This window comes from Gadus macrocephalus, chromosome 5 (genome assembly GCF_031168955.1).
Source record: "Gadus macrocephalus chromosome 5, ASM3116895v1".
Classification (NCBI taxonomy): domain Eukaryota; kingdom Metazoa; phylum Chordata; class Actinopteri; order Gadiformes; family Gadidae; genus Gadus; species Gadus macrocephalus.
Genome location: NC_082386.1, coordinates 9,135,626 through 9,155,348, shown reverse-complemented (window position 1 = coordinate 9,155,348; position 19,723 = coordinate 9,135,626). Strand labels below are relative to the sequence as shown.

Sequence of the window (19,723 nt, the reverse complement as noted above, 5' to 3'; positions counted from 1 at the left end):
AAAGATTGAACTATTTTAAAAGTATCCCTGACGTGTTATACAAACGCAAAAACAAGGAAGTGAGGTATGGACTGAGGACAGAGCAGTGAGCCCAGTGGTATTGAGGCGCCCCACAGAGTTGAAGGGGACCTCTTATCTGGAGCCGGCACATGGCCCGGGGCTCATCAGACGCTGCTCCGTCTGTCGGACTGGCCTTCCTGTCCGCCAGCGGGCCAGCTAGTTGTGGAGTCACGAGCGGTCCCCTGAACAGAACCCCATGAACGGCCCCATGACGGGAAGCCGAGGTGAAGGGGAGGATGGGTCGGGTGAGAAAGAAGAAGAGATAGGAAAGAAGAAGGAAATCCTTCTATAAAGATAAACAAACGAGGAATGTGTCAGTTGCGGTTGATGAGTATTGAGTATTTAGTCGGCTACCATACAGGCTTGTATTCTTGTATATTGAGGAAATTGCTGTGCTATGAATACCGAAGCAGAACTGGAATACCTCCTCCCATATTGTGGGAAGTGCATAATCCTGACAGAAATGACTAATTTTAAATTTGAATCACTGAATAATTTGCCAACAAGATCCTCAATCCAGGCGAAAAAATAGAAACAGGATAATGGACATGTACCATTATCATTGTGAACCATCTTTCATGAAAAAGGCTAATGAATACGTTTGTGACACTGACCATTTGGTTTGCCTGCCAGATTTATACCTGTGATAGGCCACTGACTGCTAGGACACTCACATTGTGCCTTCTGGAAAATGGAGATCGAGCAAGAACTGATCAGAGCAACCTGCAAATGGGAAATGAAATCATTGATCTAGAATCTAATTGTGAAGCTTCAACTCCATTAATTAGACCCTCTGTGTGTCTGTGTGTGTGTGTGTTCCGTTTGACATGCTTCATGCTTGCCAGAAAGGCGTCAAAGTGCCTCTCATCCAGCCCTCTCCACTCTCCCTGATCTACCATCTGTGTCGATCTCCCTGGCCAGCCCCTGGAGCGCGACGGAGAGGGGATGAGACCACAGGAGCGGGGTGAAAGAAAAAAAGATAAAGATCCTGAATGCAAGACGAAGATGAGCAGTCTTGTGATAGCATGCTTGAGTCTAAAGAGGAGGAGGAGGAGGAGGAGGAGGAGGAGGAGGAGGAGGAGGAGGAGGAGGAGGAGGAGGAGGAGGAGGAGGAGGAGGAGGAGGATGGCAGCCTACCATGCCTAGTCGTTTGGAGCTTGGCCGACGAGGGTTGCAGACAGTGGACACTTCAAGGCCCAAAAGGTAGTACACTAATCTTGGTGTTCCTAGAAGCTAGAGCCTCGAAATTCCTCTTCCCAAGGATTTCAAATGGATCCTGTGGTTTTAACTCTGTGGTACTAATTTTCACATCCCACCCCCAGTCGCTGTTGAAGGTAGATGGAAATATTCTGGACCTACCACTGAAACAGCGGTTACATTAATGTAATAACACGCACACGCACACACACACCAAGCTACACATCAAGCCAAGCTAAAAATGGCTATAGTGGCCGTTGAATTGCGTTTTCCCGCCACAGCCAATAATTGCCTTGCAGTCAGCAGGTGGCCATGATGTTGTTTTTCTCTTAGTCCTACACTGAGGTCTGGGGTGGCAGCGGTGCTCTGGATGGAGACAGACCCAGTTCTGCTGCCTCCAGGAATGCAATAGGGCGGAGCCTACGCCATAATACCACCCAGGACAAACACAAACATGCCCTGTGGACACAATTTAATATCACCTACATGCTACAGTCCGAATCACAGCGTGGATATGTTGATGATTGGTGTTAATTTATCATTCAAACAATAATATATTGTCTATGTTGACAATGCAGATAGAGGGATTGATAATTTATTTTTCTTCCCCAGTACAGTCTGATATAATCATCAGTATGGCTTGCTTCAACAGTAAATGAAACCCTGAAGCTCAAGAAAAGGTTGTAAAAGATTCTACCTATTTTTAGATACCGAAACGATAATAACCACTATAATATGAACTCCAAAAAAACTGATGCCTGTTCTTCAGGGATTGCGGACCACTTTGTACTGCTCATCAGGCTGAAGCTAGAATATGTCACACATGTGCCAGTTTTAGTTCAGTGTCAAATAAATATGTATACATATATCAAATGAATGACCACAAATCCCCATTTCCATCATGTCCCTAATGACTAAGCTTGACTCTGACAGGCAGAACCAGGCAGCAGACGCCAGCACACGTGTGGACTAAGTAGATGGGTGTGACAAAAAGTGCAATTAGGCCTGTCTGTTAAGAAAACAGGAGAGTGTTATTTTTCTACCATCTTAACAGACATTCATGAAAAACAAGGACAGCAAAGTTGTTGCGTACATCTCCTTGTATATGTAGATATATAAACCTTGAAGAGCAGCAGATCTAAAGTAATGAGTAACTCATGAATCTGCTCCTTAAAATGCCCTTCCTCCTGCTCAGCAAAGAGGAAGGAGAGAGAGAGAGCTCAGATACTGTGTCACTGTCAACAGATGCCTTGAAGGGGGATGCTGCAGTACTGGGAGGGGAAGTGTTGTGTTTTCGCAGCGGGGGGGGGGACGAGGGCAGAGCTGACTGGGATGATGGTTCCATCCTCCTCAGACTTGTTTTGAGAATCCAGTGTCTGGCAGAGAAGCGCGTGCTCATGTGATCCGACAGCCTGACAGCACCCTGCCACCACGGAGCACAGGGGCTTTTCGGGAGGCCGAGAAAGGAGACGAGCAACGCAACACCAGGGACGGTTTCAGCTTCATGGAGGAGGACAGACCCACGGGTCGGCCGCTGCTCCACATGGAAACACAGGCACTACACCATGTTGGATAAGAGGTCGCCCGCTACGTTTTCACCAAGAGAAATAAAACCACTGAGTACACATCATTCATAGTGAGCTCGGTCAACAAGAATGGATAATAAATAGTGTTGTCAGTTTCAGCAGTGGGGCATGGGATACGTTTCCTAAAAAGGTTCCCAACAGCATCCCTCTTATTGGGGAACAGGCCGGATTCCTTCGGGGGAATACATTTTTATTAAAATATGCATTCTTTTTTAGCATTTCTCAGGAAAGACGAAAGAGGATGGAGCCATGGCAGGTGTGGAGCTGACGGGCTGGGGTTGTATTGTGATGCGGGGAAGGTCTTTCCGGCCGGCTGTCAGGGAAGCACAGCTGTTGCTCGCAGCATGTGGGGGGGACGCTGCTGGGAAATAACAACCTGCTGCCCGCGCTGATGGCCGTAATGAAATATTCAGGAGAGAGACACGGTGGGCTTCACCTCATCGCAATCTGGTAGAGGCCGATATCACTGGGCTGCTCTCTTTCCCACTGATTCCCCGCACTCACTGGAAAACGATCGCACCCAAATGTCAGGCAGAACATATTTATACAGTGTTCCCCTGCCCCTCGAATGGCTCATGGAGAGTTCACATCATGGCAGATGTCATCAGTTCAGGTTCTCCGTGTGCGTCACAGCGACATACGAGGCCAAGGGTCGCAGGGCTTTAACCTGATTGCAGGTTACCTCTAAATAAAATGCACAACAAATTCCCACCGCTAAAATGAACCCATCCCATCATTCAGGAAAAACATTTTCACGGTGAATTAATGTCATTCTAATCGAATGAGCCGCCGTTTACCTAGATTTGCCGAGCCAACAGTTAGGAGTGTGTGCAGCCAGTTGGGTGTGCAGTGCACCCAGTTGTGTGTGCACACTGCGCGTGTCCACCGTGTCGGCTGAATCAATGGGTGAAGGTCATGCAGCACGCGGCACCTATGGCATATTTACCCGGGCAAACATGTCTAGCCTGCCTGCCCACAGATCACTGTTTAAACTCGATCAGCCCTGCCATGTGTGTGGTGGTGGTGGTGGCGACGCCATTCGCGACCCAGAAATCCCATGTACTGTAGAGTGTGATAAATGATATTTAACCCCCCTGGGGGGGCTCGGAGGTGGGTTAAAAGCCCCATCAGGCCTTTGATCAGACTCAGCCTCATTAGTATTAGCTCCGGGAGAGCTAGCGCTGCAGGTGCACTCAGTTCCTGGCAGAAAGGAGCTGGGGGAGGAAAAGAAAGGAGAGGGGGAGGAAAAGAAAGGAGAGGGGGAGGAAAAGAAAGGAAGGGGAGTGATAGGTTCCTTTGGCAGAGAGCGGAGAGCAGACACAGAGGGGTTCTCTTTAAAAGAGCAGGCACAGGGAAGCCTGTGGGGGCACCAGCAGAGAGCAGGGAGACATGGGGTGGCTGCTAATGTGGAGGCTGATGGATGCACACAGCAGGATTTTTGTCTATGCACACACGTGGACATGGTGGAAATAAGTGACTGCAGAAGATGGATAATATCCTTTTTTTCTTTAGAAGATAATGAATACTCAGAGAATGGTTTACAGGATTGCCAGAGGGAGCGAAAATAGACACCCTCCTATCCATATCCAGGACAACCACAAACAGCCCAAAAACCAAATCACCAGGAAAACACAAATATTGCGTTTATTAGGGAACCTGATTCACTCTAACACACATACACACACACACACACACACACACAAACACTCACACACACGGCTTGAGAAAGGAGCCATTGATGGAACATAAGAACGTCGCCGAGCTCAGACACTTCCAAATGATCACATTTGATAGGAATATAAATGCTCTCAGGAGGTTCCCCCTCCTATTGCTTTCCCTTGAGTAGCCTCCTCCCCGTCTAGCAGCAGTGCGCAGCAGTCCGTTCTAAATCAATCCCAGCCTGCACCACGGGGACGTTCGAATTCCAACTGAGCGATGGCCAGCGAGGGCAGAGGGGAAAAAAACAACTACCTATGGAACCATTCAGAGCCCTTGACGGCCCCATGTCAGCGCCGCGGCGGGTTGACTTTTGAACCTTGCTGAAGAAAGGTTAATCATAAATCCATGGCTACCGGCCGGGCTGAGCGAGAGGAGGGTGTCACATGGTGTCATTTAAAGAGAGTGCTGTTAGGAAGCGCAGTGAATGAGCCTCCCTCTTAACAGGTCTACATGACACACATCTGCTCCTTGTGCTGCTCAATGAACTCCCCCCCAGGAGCCGGCCGATATGTCGATCATAATTCAGTCCCCCACTGCATTACATCCGGGTCTCCAGTCACACCGAGCGGGCACCCATCCCATCAGCACTCCTCATCAGTATTGACAAGAGAGTGATCTGATTAATTTGCTGGTTGAGCGGATAAATCCCCTGTCCACAGCTGAGTCCGAGTGTGCACGGTGGCAGCATGACCGACGGTCCTGTAGGTATAGATTTAGCGCCGCCAGAGCGTCAGGATGTCATGCATCATCATCTACTCAGAGTGCTGTGTTTAAATAGCCGGTGAAAATGTACTGACTCCTACTACAATGAGTTAACAGTTGCACAATGCCGATTTTGAGTTGTATGTGGTGCACTGAACTGTCACGAAGGATAAACTTTACAATGAAATGTCCACAGGCTTGACTAGCCTCTTTGCTGCAACCACTGAGTGGCACTCTGTGGCATAGTAATTGCTAATCGAGTTATCGTTAAAAACATAAACACACAAGATGAATAATTATTGTCCAGCAATCAGAGGACTTATGGTGCATATGATTTGATTTCAGCACCGCAGTGCCAAACACTGAGTGGATGTCTCTCCACATGACAACAGTGTCTGGCTGTGCAACAGATTGAGGTCTGGCCATGTGCGTGTACCCATAGCACAGTGTGAACCGTCTAGCATTGGCAAAGGCCTGACACAGTGTAGGCTCATTGATCGAATAGTGGCTGATCTTGGCATCTTGGGCGTTCGGGAGGGACTAAACTGCCAATGTCCAGTATTTCTCTTCCTTAGCTGGTGTTTAAATACTCGCCTTAATCCACCTTAAGTATCACACTGGGTGCAAGAAACAAGGACACCATTGAAAAACATCAATAAACTGGAGATTAATCAAGTGTTACATTTAAACTCCCGGCAAATGCAGCGTTTTTCCTACAGTGCGTGACAAATTTGAGTTAAGCCATAAAAGAGTTTGGTTTTTCTAACACTTCGGAGCCTAAAGAGAAGCAGAGCAGATGATTATGATGATGATGATTGAAAGCTTAGACATGCTGCGATGGGAGGAAAAGATAATGCAATCCACTACTACATGATGAAATCTTAATCAGCGACACGAGAGTTCTCTAAATCACATTTTCAGGCAGAGGGATATGATACGCTGTCCATCAAAAGTGAGTCAATTCAATAAATACTTTGACACAATATGCTCATAAAAGAATATACTTCCTTTTATTTGTCACTGGCTTGTTGACCAACCATAGCAAAGGCAATGGCTGTGTGCACTGTATGATAATGAGATATGAACAGAAGCTTTGGTTATATGGAGAGCTGGGTTTTACAGGGTTGTCGTCCAGGTAACCAGCGAAACTGGAAAAACTAGTTTTGTTGACTTTCATGTGACGTCTTAATCAAACATGGCCGACTGAACAACGGGGCATTGCAAAAAAAAAAAGCCTCTTTATACTCGACGGGGATGAGATTTGTCACCATAATATTCAAACACTGCGCTTAGTTATCATGATATGATTAACATGATGCCAGTGGACGAGATACATGCTTCAGAGTAGCCGCTGATGAAAGGTTAATTACATGAGCAAACCCCATGCTAGACAATAACAAGATACACACCCATAGAGTCAAGCCTAGGATGTTTTCAAACAGAGTAGTTTAACCACGATGGGTGTTAAATCAGGCCTGGGTCAATTTCTTGTGCATTCATGTGTCACATTCCCACAACAAGGCCTATACCAGACCTTTCTGGTAAAATATTAACACTAAACATATTAAATATTAACCAACTCATTTTGCAGAGTCAACGGAAATGACCGATGAAGCCTAAGTTATAAACAACACCTGAGACTCAGGGAGAGCCTTTGTATCTGCGTTTCTGTGAGTAGTGTTCACGACACATGACACTACAGTCACATGATGACATGTCTCACAAATCAGTAACAAAGTCACAATGCTAGCATAAACGTTGCAAGGATAAGCTGGTGCGGCGGCTACCATTAAAGAAAAAATAAACAAATAAATTAGCAAAGTGCAGCTTGACTGAAGGTCAACCAGCAGTATGCTTTCAAACCCCCATGCTAAGAGGGGCAGTGCTTGATTGATCAAGTTGGACATGCTGGCCTACTGCCTGCTGCACACAGTGGGAGACATAAATCTGGCAGCAGAACGATGCTCCACGTAGCACTTCATTATTCCGACACACACTGATGCTAAATCTGTAGGGATCGAAGACCACTTTACACTGCTTATAGTGCTGCAGCTAGAATAAGTTACCTTTATGCCCCTTTTAGGTTAGGAATAGTAATGGCCATTCATTTATAATGAGTCAACTAAATATATCTACTTGTATCAAATTAACGACAACCAATCCCTAGGAAGGAACCATGTCAATCATGTCCCTAATGACTACGATTCACACTGACAGGCAGAACCAGGAGGCAAGACAAGAGCACTTGTGTGGACTGAGTTGATGGGTGTGACAGAAAATGCAATTAGGCAGGCAGTCTGTAAAGAAACCAGGACAGTGATATTTTTCTAGGAGTATTACCAACAGCACTACACAAAAAAGGACAACCAATACAAATGTGTTGAATGCATCTCTGTGTAAATATATAAACCTTAAATTGAAGCTGATAAAATGCTTAAAATATGGCTTTAGTAGAATCAAACTTAAAATCACAATACATTGGACAAACAAAATGCCACATAATAGAGCATGAATTAAACTCCTAAAGGCTTTGTTTCTTTCTCTGCCTCTCTCTGAATGCCTTGATCTACCTTTGAACAGTCTAGCCATGTTGAGGTAAGGAGCAGAGATGAACACTTGCAGGTCCTTAATCAAGAAGCTGTGATCTAATAAGCAACCACAGCCTCATACCTGCTAATGGCTGTCCAGTACCATCCAGAGCACACGAGACACTGGAGAGTGATTAACAGGATCGGCCAATCAATCCCCTTAATTGAGCAGTAAGGGAGAGAGGGGGGCTACACTGCATCACTGCATCAGGACCATGCGTCAGAGCCAGCATCAGAATGCAGAGGACAACTCTGAATCTAGACGGTCTAACCATTGCTAACACAGTGTTCAGAGTTAAGTAGACATGATTGAAACATTGCAAGAAAGCAATTGCACATTTCCTATGTTGAAACCGCATTATGCCACTGCAATGCTTAGCCACAATCTCAAAAGGTACATGGATCCATAAAACCATTTGCTGAGTTGTTCAATTCAATGATGTTTCATACAAAAGTTCCTTGACCTTATTAATCACTTTAAAACAGCAAATGCACTACTTGGTACCAACACAAAAGAGAACAACCACAAAACAAAAAAGCATAAAGCACAGTACAAATTCAGGCTATTTCAAGTTGAACTTGGGGTTTACCAACCCCGTGAAAAATAAACACCCTTAGACAGCTTTAATCAAGAACAGGACCCTTTATCATATACTTGCAGTAAAACTGAATTACACTCAAAGAACAAGTGGACCAACAGCTTCGCTTGCCAACGCAGTCTTGAGATAAACGAGGACAAGTGGGGAGCTTTGTCCTGAGGATTTCCAGAAACAGAGAGTACCAGAAGTGAAGAAGAGATTTTAGGCCCATCGAGGCGCGCAGAGGACCTCCTCGATGGGGCTTCTGATGGAGCGTTTATTGTCTTCCCTTCTGGCCGTTGGCCTTGTGAGTTCCCCTCTCCACACAGCAGCCTGACGGCAGGTTGACCCTGAACCCTGTGTCTCAGAGTGTGCAAGTGAAGAGATGCACGAGGGAAGGAACACCCACTTACTTCCTTTGTACTCTCAAAAGACGAGTGCAGAGATAGCTTTAAGCCCACAAGCCGAACACACACACACACACACACACACACACACACACACACACACACACACACACACACACACACACACACACACACACACACACACACACACACACACACACACACACACACACACACACACACACACGTTTAACTTGCGTGCTTGTGAATAGCCATGCCGTATGCGTCAGTCTCTCAGATCTCCCACAAAGCTTACATTTATTTACCGGTTTGTCCAGAACAGTTGTAGCAGTATACTGAACATAAACAGCCCAAGTGAAGCCCTGATTGTTAGTCTAGTGTGGACCTTTACATTTTTTGTTGCCTGGGTAAAGGAGAGACTTTGCATGGTCGCCAGAATATGTAAAGCTTTTGTTAATTTCCAAGGAAAACAAAGCACTCATTCTATGGGATGCACCACAGAGTGCTATGCCATCAACTCTGAAGAAACTTGTTAGGCTTGAGCATTTTGGATGCCACATTTGTTGGTTTGCAGAACATAAACTAGGTCTACTTTCTCTTGTGTTGTTTCAACTAAATAACCTGTTCTCCATGGTCCAAGTATAACTTATGTTTCATTGAAGAAACTGAAGCAGTGATAATATGCAACAGTGAATATATAATGAGTCAAGGGAGATAAACAGAGCCACAGAAATAGCCATTAGACATCCAGAGGTGGTCTACGGGGCCTGAGTAATTAACAGCCACAGCCAACTCCAGCCAGGCATGACTGGCAAATTAACATGCAGCAGCCTTCACACTCTTTCCCACAAATCTGCTCAGTGAGCAGAAAACCAGCACTAGGCCACTAAGAAGAGAGCACAACTGACCTTCCAAGCCCAATACCACTGATGCAACACTTGATGCAAGATGACCCAGGAAATGTGTTATGTTCCTTCAGGCCCGCATTAAATTAAAGTGTCTTAAATATTCTATTTTTCTTCAAATGGTCAGTTTGAGGTTACATAGTAAGCCAGCCGCACAAAAGTTACTCAACTTTGAAACCCCTTGACAATATCTTGGAAGTTCCTGGTAAAATCTTGAAACAGACTGAAACACAAGGATGATCTCTTGAAATCGTAATGACATTTACAGGTTAGGTTACTACAAGTCAACTGCCATCATTGTGTTTGATGATTCATTTGGCTTTTCAGTTGGTCTCCCCAGTTCCTCAATCATACCAATGGTTCCCCTTTGCCATTGTTTAAAATACCACGATAATGTGTTCTCTTAATCGAAATCACCATTTCTCTTCAGTAAATTACACTCCTTTCAGTAGAAGTTCTCCACATCAACCCATCTCTATCTGCTCTTCCTGGCCACAGAGGAAGCAGCAGCTGCAGGAGGAAATCCTTCCAGGGCCAAAAGCACTGCTAAGAGAGGGCAATTGCAAGGAGACAGCAACAAATCTCCACCATAATCAGCCACTGGACAAACAGAACAACCGTATCTTTAACTACACATGGGGGAACCAGGCTCCCTGATCTCAAGCTGGGTAGTGCTACTCTTGACATTGAAGCTGGGCTATCACTGCAGTATAGAGACTTCAGAGGCTATGGTTTATATTTGCTATTGAAGAGGCAATAGGACTGCAGTGTAGGCCCAATGTAAAACATATGGATCAAATACGAAGTGAACTGACAGACTGACTCAGCTAGCTTAGAATAAACTTTAAACAGACCACATAGGTTTGTTGACATTAGGTCTGCACAAATATAATCACAACTAATTCTTGCTCTTCTGTACTTCCATAAAACACTTAGAGTTTTGATGGAAGTATTACTAGGAATTCTTCATTTACTTTGGGATTGTTAATTTAGCCATTGATAAGCATAGAAGAATATATTATTATATTAAAATATATATTTTTATCTTGTTAGAATTGGTCCAATATATTATGTTTCAAAGATCAGAAAGCTTCCTATAAACTCAGGGACATGAGGGTATACAAGCAATAAAATGTTATTGTGCTCAATCCCCTTACAAAAAATAAATATATGTGCTACTCATATACTATGGGTAGAAACTCAAGCAGTTTGCCTAAGGACACATTTACATTTACCATGCTTAATGAATTAAAGATCCTGTTACACAAGTGAAGATTGTTATGAATCCGTCATACACTGTTATAACAAAAGAAGATTTTCTTCACAAGGGATTATGGTCCACCACGATAGCAAAGCTTTTTGTCTAGAATAACCCATGTTAGAGGACCCTTAATTGAAGTCTGGTTGACAGCAAACACCATACATGCACTCCCCCCTGTACGAGGCAGATGAGACTTAAACTGGACCATGCTATCGGACGGTCCACACATTCTAATACAATAAAATTGTTGTTTATGTCAACTACTCATCAAAGACGAATGTCTGCCAGGCACTATTAGCGCTTGCCACGTTAGCTGGCTAGTTAGCCGCAATAAAGAAGCTAACATTAAACGTAATGTCAGTTCGCGCCGGTATATTTACAATATATGCTATTCAGTGTTGTGCATCGTACGGTGGACATCAGACGTGCACGTTTGGGCAAACACTCCATGCATAGGAGCCAACGTTATGCATCTATCTAGTTAAAACAACAGACAGCATGCAGTGTTGTGGTGACAGCGCTGTCATTAACGTTAGCTGTCCAGAGTAGGCTAGCTTAGCCACAACTAGCTCGGTCTTGGTAACGCCGTGTGAATTGCTCGGTGACATTTCACTCACCTAACAGTGACCGGAGGTGTTTCAGTCGAGTCAGTACATCCTTCTTTGGGTCCAGAACTTTCTGTGTAGATTTCTTGATGTCTCCATGGCCCCTTCGAGTGAACATGCCGCTGTAGAATGCAATCGTGGAACCTGAAATTATCTATTTAGGACCATACAATAAGCCTCCCGTGTGTGACAGTGTCACTTTCTATACCCCCCGTTCTGAGCTCGCTCGGTAAACATAGGGCTAGCTAGTCCTCCTCCTGGTTTGTGGGTGTGTAAACACGGAAGCGCAGCTACAGACGCGGCGGTAGAGGTGGTCCGTTTATGTGAGTACGCCCTCTTGTTTATAAGATGATATGGCGCACCTACGGTTGAAATAGTGTTGACGTTCAGTGACAAAACAAGCGCCTGCATGTGTGGTTGTTGCCAGGGTGGATGCTTTATGGTGGCCCCTTGTTATGATGGGAGACTCGCTGTTAACCACGTGGTAGTTTACCGAAATAACATGAACATTTTTTTATTTAAAAGAAACATGCACAGTGTCTTTCTTGGAAAGACACATGAACAATTTTGCATTTCGTCTTGGTGTCTACGGCGTTTGAGCGTACACTCCTTCTGCTCAAGGTTTGACCACGATGCTTAACAGATTATGCTGTTTAACTCAAGATTATTTATTATGCAGCAAGATGGAAATGCTTTGAGTCGATTATTTGCATCGACTCTGAAGCGCCATCTGCTGTATGGAAAGAAGAATACACGATTTAAAGTCAGTGCACTTTGCAATCAGTTGACAACGTGTATATGTTTGATTAACCTGTCCCACTTTTGTTGACTATTGTAATATTAAGAATACTGCTAATGATAATAATTTTGTCATATTATCAAAATGTTGTGGATGGACATGTTGTGGAAGATATATCTTCCACAACATGTATATTAGGGCAAAGAATTAGGCCTAATAGAATACAGACGAGTCTTAGTAAAATCCTGTAATTTTCATTTGAATCTGAAAGATTTTCGCAAACAAAATGCATGTTTGAAAATGGTTATTTAAGTTTAATGAAGATTAGGGTAGGCTAATTAAGATTGCAGCTTGCCGATAGAATCGTCAATATTAAGTCAAATAAATAATATAGATGGATTCTAATTGAAAAGACAAAAAAATACCATTTTGGAAATTAGAAAATTCTGAGAGTTAAGCTATCTGATAAAATTGAATAAATTCACCAAAATGCACATAATGAACACTTAAAGCCATCCTTTGTTTTTACCTGTGTGAAACCACCGCATTTTTGGGATAACTCTTCCAAGCCTGGTGGATAGCAGATCCTAATCCTACCTCTAACTTTAATTGAAATCTTGTGAATTACAATTTTCTTTTACTGAAATCTAGTCTTTATTATTGTCAATATCCCTTTTTTAATACCTTTTTGATTATAACGCTATTTAATTGTTTTCTATCATTTAGTCGATGCAATTTCTCTGCCTTCTGTAGGGAAAAGAGATACTGATAATAACCACAAGGAGGTGCATAAACCGACCTTTAATTTAAATGGAACAACTTCTATAGATCCTTCAAAAAACCTTACAAAAATACTTGTTTCAACCCTTTCACAAAGAAAACGAAGGAATGCCGGTAAAACTACCCGAAAATATACAAACATATAAATGCTGTCTGAAAACTGGAATGGACAATGGATAAATCCAAAGCGTTTATACAATGCAAGCTCATATAAAAAGGTGGCCAAGGTAGAGACAGATTCATAAAAGAGTGAGTTTGATGAAGAGAGTAAAACACATTCCTTGAGGTCTCTTGTTAAGGTGTCTACGTCGTCCACAAAGACGACTGAGACTGTATTCTGTTTCATCCTAACAGCAGCACCACCACACATTGAGCACAGACATTTCTGCCAGGCGGCTTCTCTCAGATCTCAAGGTTCCACACAATGGCTATGTGTTGAATGGAAGAAGAGGGAACAGAGGGTAGTGAGAGTGGAGGCCAAAGGGGAGGAGTAAAAGAAGAGTAAAATCAGCCTTTGGCCTGCAGTTTGGTATGACACTCATTATCTGAAGTGGGCCATTCTGAGGAAAAAGGGGAGGTTGCCCATCACAACAGATGTTGATTACACAAAACAGGGTAGTTTAGAAGGATGCATGAATAATACACAAGCTCAATCTCCCTCTCTCTGTCTCTCTCCCTCTTTCTGTCTTCCTGTCTCCCTCTGTCTTCACCCCCCCCCCCCCCCCCCCCCTCTCTCTCTCTCTCTCTCTCTCTCTCTCTCTCTCTCTCTCTCTCTCTCTCTCTCTCTCTCTCTCTCTCTCTCTCTCTCTCTCTCTCTCTCTCTCTCTCTCTCTCCCTCCCTCTCTCTCTCTCTCTCTCTCTCTCTCCTTACAGACACTGGGTTATTGTTGGTGCTTTGTCATCAGTCTTAATTGATTGTAATCACCATTCCTTCTTGGCAAGCCTCCTGCGTTCTTGAAGTGCAGGCTTTTGCTCATTATCTATAATGGCATGGACCTAAAAATGATCGATCCACAACAATAATAATAGGGCTGAATATCTGGCTGCATGTATGTTATGTGCTGCACCTGCAAGCATTTTGAGGCAAGCTAAATAGTATTGCAAAGATATTACAGGCTAAGACAATTTAACTTCATGATCGAGTAATGGATTTAACTTATTTGGTGGCCTTTACTGAAGATGGTGTATGGATTTTGAAGAATATTTGAGTGTGTATGTACGAATAGGAATACTTAAAATAATATTAGGCCTATGCTTTGGGCGCAATACATACAAATCATGCGTGTGTTTCGATGCAGGGCTGAAAGTTTAACCGCATGCTATAAACGGCATGCTGCCGCTGTGACGTTTATCTATCTCTCACGGCCAGATGGTGGCACTGTAGCCTCGTGAATGTAGGAGCCCGCTTCTAACAACCAGGCGTTCGGACTGAATCCAATCCAAGGTTTGAAAAGCACTTGTCTGCTCTAAATTGTTCTTCTAAAGAGCTTGGAAATACTTGACTTCTCTCCTTGTGTGGTTATGGTTATGGTTTCCTTTTTGTACAATTAAGTGCCATTAAACGCTAATGCAGGACTATCCCATTAAAACACATTAAGGTGAATCCTTCCGAAAACAAAATAGAAAGCCCACATTCTGAGGCACGGAAATTCAGATATGGAAATAAAAGATCAAAAGAAAAGATCTGGAGCGGTCGATAGAGACGAGAAGATCTTCGCCGTGCTGTCAGACCACCCACACATGTGTAAGACGGATGGGCTAGGAAGCTATAAAATGTGGCGGAATGGAGATCCTGTGCAGAGAGCACGGTCTGGGCACAAAGAGACGAATGTAAGAATGCTTGACTGTGTGTTAAAGGTTCACTGACACATAAGGCAGTGTCACTGTTAGCTTTCACATTTGCATTCCATATGTTAACATCTACATTATTGTGCATTTTTCTGGTGTAATCCGTTATTGTTCCAAATGGAAGGAAATCGTTCAAGTTAAAATAAAAACGTAAATTTATATTACAAGCAATTTCTTAACCATTGCACCATTGCAGAAGGCGTTTTCTGGAGACATAGCATGACAGACTACACAACATACAAATATAATGGTCTGTCCTAAAATATCAATTACAATTGTGTTAAATAGATAATAATCAATAACACACAATATCCCTCCCAATTTGAAGGTTCATATATTCCTCATACTTTTTCTTACAATTTTGAAGTATATTTTCAAGTCTCGTGGTGACTTTGCATTGTGTTTCTGGCGTGCTGGCCAGATGGTTGTGTAATGAAGGGAGTCATTGAGGGAGACTGGGTTTGTGATGGTTGGTGATGGTGGCTTAGCCCACCAGGGGTCGTCACAGTGCCCTTGGCTGAACCAAGGTTAACTCTTCACGAAAGACCTTCATGCATAATTGTCCTGCATGTTGTCATTTTTTGTTTCAATGCAATAAGATAAAGATCTTCTCTTGTAAATTATTAAAGGAACTACATTATTACTACCAATATTAATATTAGTAATGATAATGCTTATAATTATAATAATAAATAAATAATAAACAAAGAAAATAATAATAGCTATATATAAATATAACTATTACTACTAAGTATACTACCACTCACTATTACTGCTTCTACTACCACTACAACCAATAATTATACAACAACCATGAATCCTATTACTTATACATATGTGTATCTATATAATATTATTATTGTTGGTATGATTATAATTATACCAACAATAGTAGTAATAATAATAATAATAATAATAATTCAACTATTGAACATATTTAAGAATAATTTGAACTGTTTACCACGGCTAACACATTACTTGTGTTTTGTAGTGGTATCATTTCAAATATAATTCCTAATATATGGATAAAACCCCAATATGTGAGTGCAGTGTTTGTAATGCACACGGCTTTAGTGAGCACATCTCCATAGAGGTTAATGAGGGGGCACTCTGAGGTAATTAAAACAAGAGCATTCTAAGGCAGGAGTTCCACATAAGGTACTCGTCTCAACATAACCCAATACTTAATTAAAAATCTATGCTGACGGCATATTGTATCTCCTCAGGTAATCTGCTGCGGAATTAATGAACAGGGGAGAATTAAAGCTGTAATGGAGGCTAAGATAGACTATTTCTTTCAGTATGCATGACAGAGTTATCATTCCTGGAATGCATGATCCATGTTATGCGAAGGAAAAAAAAATGGGAAAAAAATTCTACTGGTTCTCTCCCTAATCTGATTTCAATTTAACTTGTGGTCTGACACAGCGGCGACATGCCAGTGGACGTTAAATTGAAACGCCTCTGCTTTTAATTGGATTCTGTTAAGATGTAAAATTACCTCCTGCCTGAGAATCGTGCACGCTTTTTGAGACAGACTTGGAATGGCTTCCCCAATCCATCAGTTAAGCGGCGTAAACGATGCCTGTGCTAAACAATGCATCTCTTTTTAAAGGCGGTTTCAAACGGCTACATGCATCTCAATGTATAGCCGTGCATTTCAAAGATGTCTACTTCTTTACATGGATTGTACTTTAAACCAAGGCAACGCTTGAGAGGAAATACTCCACTTCAAAAATGCACGTTTACCTTCACATGCAGCCTACAATTATTTTTTCCCTTCAAATTTCCTTAATCACTAATACCGTTAATAATACCGTTGACAATGTTACTTTATCGAACGGTAAATTGAACCACTCTGACGAGCAGGCTGTAGCTCTGTCTATTTTCCTTTTTCCAACAGGGTTCTCTGCTTAGACCTTCAGACATCCATCCCCTGGGAGAGTGAAGCAGGCATTCATGGTATCATGGCTTAGTTGAAGGGATCAGCATGCATGCGTCTGACATGTCCAGCACGGATAGCATGCGGGGGTGCCCGTCCTTTTATAAAGAGCCGGTGCTCTTCCAACCCTAATAGACAAAGAGGGTTCATGTGTTTTTTGTGTGTGTGTGTGTGTCCTGCTTTGCCGCCGCTGTTGTAGCTGTGTGCAAAACACCCTCGCTCAACACACTCCTGCCTCTTCCACCTACACCCATGACCCCCTAACAGAATTGAGGTTCATCCCCGATGGTGATTGGTTTGCTGGCAGAATCAATGCCAGTGTGAGCCGCGGCCAGGTGTCCCTCTGTAACCCAAAGCCTGGTTACTATACCTGTGTTTGGCTGGATCCACCGCTCCCTGGCATGCAGTCAGCCATGAGGACAAACATGGGTTTGCACGGGTGGGCTGTGGGTGAAACAAGACCAACAGAGTAGTGGTTAAAGTCCTATGTCATGTAGAAGATGATGTATGACTCAGAACTACCCTTTGTGGTTGAAAGAAAAAGGAATAAACGGCTGGCCTCATTTTCAAACCAAATACCAAATCCTGGCTGTAAGAGTTTCAGTGATACCGATCATTAGTACACTGAGAATCTATATTGTGTGTGTGTGTGTGTGTGTGTGTCCGTAGGTTTGAGCTTTGTTTATTTGTTGTTCATACTGCCATCAGCCATGGTTGCAGTTGCAACCACAGGGGTGTGAAATAACAAGCACAAGAGGGATTTCACTCGGCTCATCCTGAGGAATATCTTGCATTTCACTGGCTTGAAAATATGTGTTTTTTTTGTGTGTGTCAGACAACTCAGTTCATTTCCATCCCCCAGCATAAAACTTTAGTTTTCTCACAACTAGTCCCAGCTTACTTATTTACTTTACTCAAATCCTATAGATAAAATAGCATCATTATTTATTGGTTCCCACAGGCGTTTGCGTCTATGTGTGTGTGTGTGTGTGTGTGTGTGTGTGTGTGTGTGTGTGTTTGTGTGTTGTTTGGCTAGTTGCTAGCGCTCCTGTCAAGAGAGACCTGTTTAATCACCGTTATCTGTGGCGAGCAATGCTTCCGCGCAAAGACAAACAGCCGTGTTTTCTTGTTCCTCCGGGGGGAGGGCCACCGCTGGCAGAAAATCAATCGTTGGTTTCCCACGAGCGGCTAATTAGCCGGACACTTGTGGCCCGTTGATACACAGGCAGGGGCCCTCTTTGTCCGCCGAGTCGATCAGGTGAAATGCATGAGATCTGCCACGGCGGCTGATAAAGTGTCAGGGAGGTCAGGGGTTAGTACACAGAGGACCCTTATTGTTTACCACTCGGTAGTCTCAAGGCAGCCGAGGGGCCGACGGTCAAACCCACGTTCCTCTTCCGGCCGCCCGCATTCTTGCATACGCGCTATGTAACGTTGTTTTTTTGACAGCTACTGTATAGAAATGAATAGTCGCATAGTAGTCATAGAATGTATATACTTTTTCGGATTGTCATTTGAGCATGTGCTTTGTGCTAGAGGTTGTTTGTTGATTTACAGGGAACGAAGGCAAGGTCATGTGTATTGTCGTGCACCATGCACAATGCAGAAACTTTTCTAAGATGAATAATAATAGCCTACAATGGAAATCCAGTTGCAATAACATCCCAAAACACATGTGAGATCTGTTTCGGTAATTGTTTTTATGACGCAAGAAGTTTTGGCTTTTTTATTTAAAATAGCTTCCCTCAATTGCTTTCTCCTAGGAATATCTAAACATTCAATAAAGATAACATAGCCAGGAGAGAGGAGAAAAAAAAGACTAAAATATCCAATCCTGTTCTGTAACCTGTTAAGAGTGACACTTGCACATTTCCTGGCAGCGGACAAGGTGGCAGTACAAACGCTGATAGGCGGGGGGGAATAAAAGGGCCTTCTCATGGCAAACTTTCTGGAAATGTCAGCCTTTCAAGCTGTTGAGAAGACCTATTTCATATCTATTACAGCAGGCATTCTGCGGCCGATATTTCAGATTTCAGTCCTCCCCGCGCCGCAAATCCTCTGCCAATCTTCCGCCCTTAAGAATCTCTGCCAGCGCCTTCCCCCCCCCCCCCCCCACCCTCCCCCAACGCATTATTCCCTCTGCCTCCCTCTCTCCCCCTTTTGATGTGACAGAACAAACCGCGACCTATTAGGATTAGGGCTTTGAAAAGATCTTTGAAGCCGCTCAAGGTTTCTTTAAACTAGGCGCTGACAATATGAGCTGTGTGGCAGCAAATGCTGAATGAAGTGATTGCCAGTCCTCAGCGATGTCTCCTGTCGCACATCACACTAACACACACTTACACACACATCACACACGTGCACGCACACACACGCGCACACACACACACACACACACACACACACACACACACACCTACACGCATACAATGTATGAGCACACTTGGACACACGGCGGAACCTATACAGACTCACGGACAAACATAGAAGACGCCAGGCACACAGTGTAGACATGCGTGTGCACACATTCAGTCACGTTGATTCCCGGAGAGATTTATCATCCCGGTAGAATTTCCCTGGGTGATCCCGTTTAGACGTTCGCCGCCTGCGCGGCGTGCGGCGCGGGGTTAAACGTGGCCCGGGGCAGGAGGTGTCGGGGATGCGCGGCGGACAGTGGCAACGCGGTTTGTTGCTGTGTGAGGAAATGAAGCCACGGGCCAAGCGGGGTAGAGGCTCCTCAGGACAGAGAAAGAGAGAGAGAGACAAGGTCTCCCCCCTGCCCCTGTAGAGCACATACCCATCTGCAATAGCATCTTATCTTTGTGACTCTCCATTAAAAAAACTC

General features: G+C 43.7%; 1 protein-coding gene across 1 annotated transcript in view; it reads right to left on the bottom strand.

Annotated features, from left to right (window-relative positions):
* The window catches only part of ralgapa2 (Ral GTPase activating protein catalytic subunit alpha 2), a 91,365-nt gene extending 79,379 nt beyond the window's left edge, over nucleotides 1-11,986 (bottom strand). The window contains 1 exon segment of the mRNA XM_060052345.1: nucleotides 11,582-11,986. Within this exon segment, the coding sequence (XP_059908328.1) occupies nucleotides 11,582-11,687 (106 nt within the window). The 5' untranslated portion in view covers nucleotides 11,688-11,986.
* Between the last annotated feature and the right edge of the window lie 7,737 nt (nucleotides 11,987-19,723).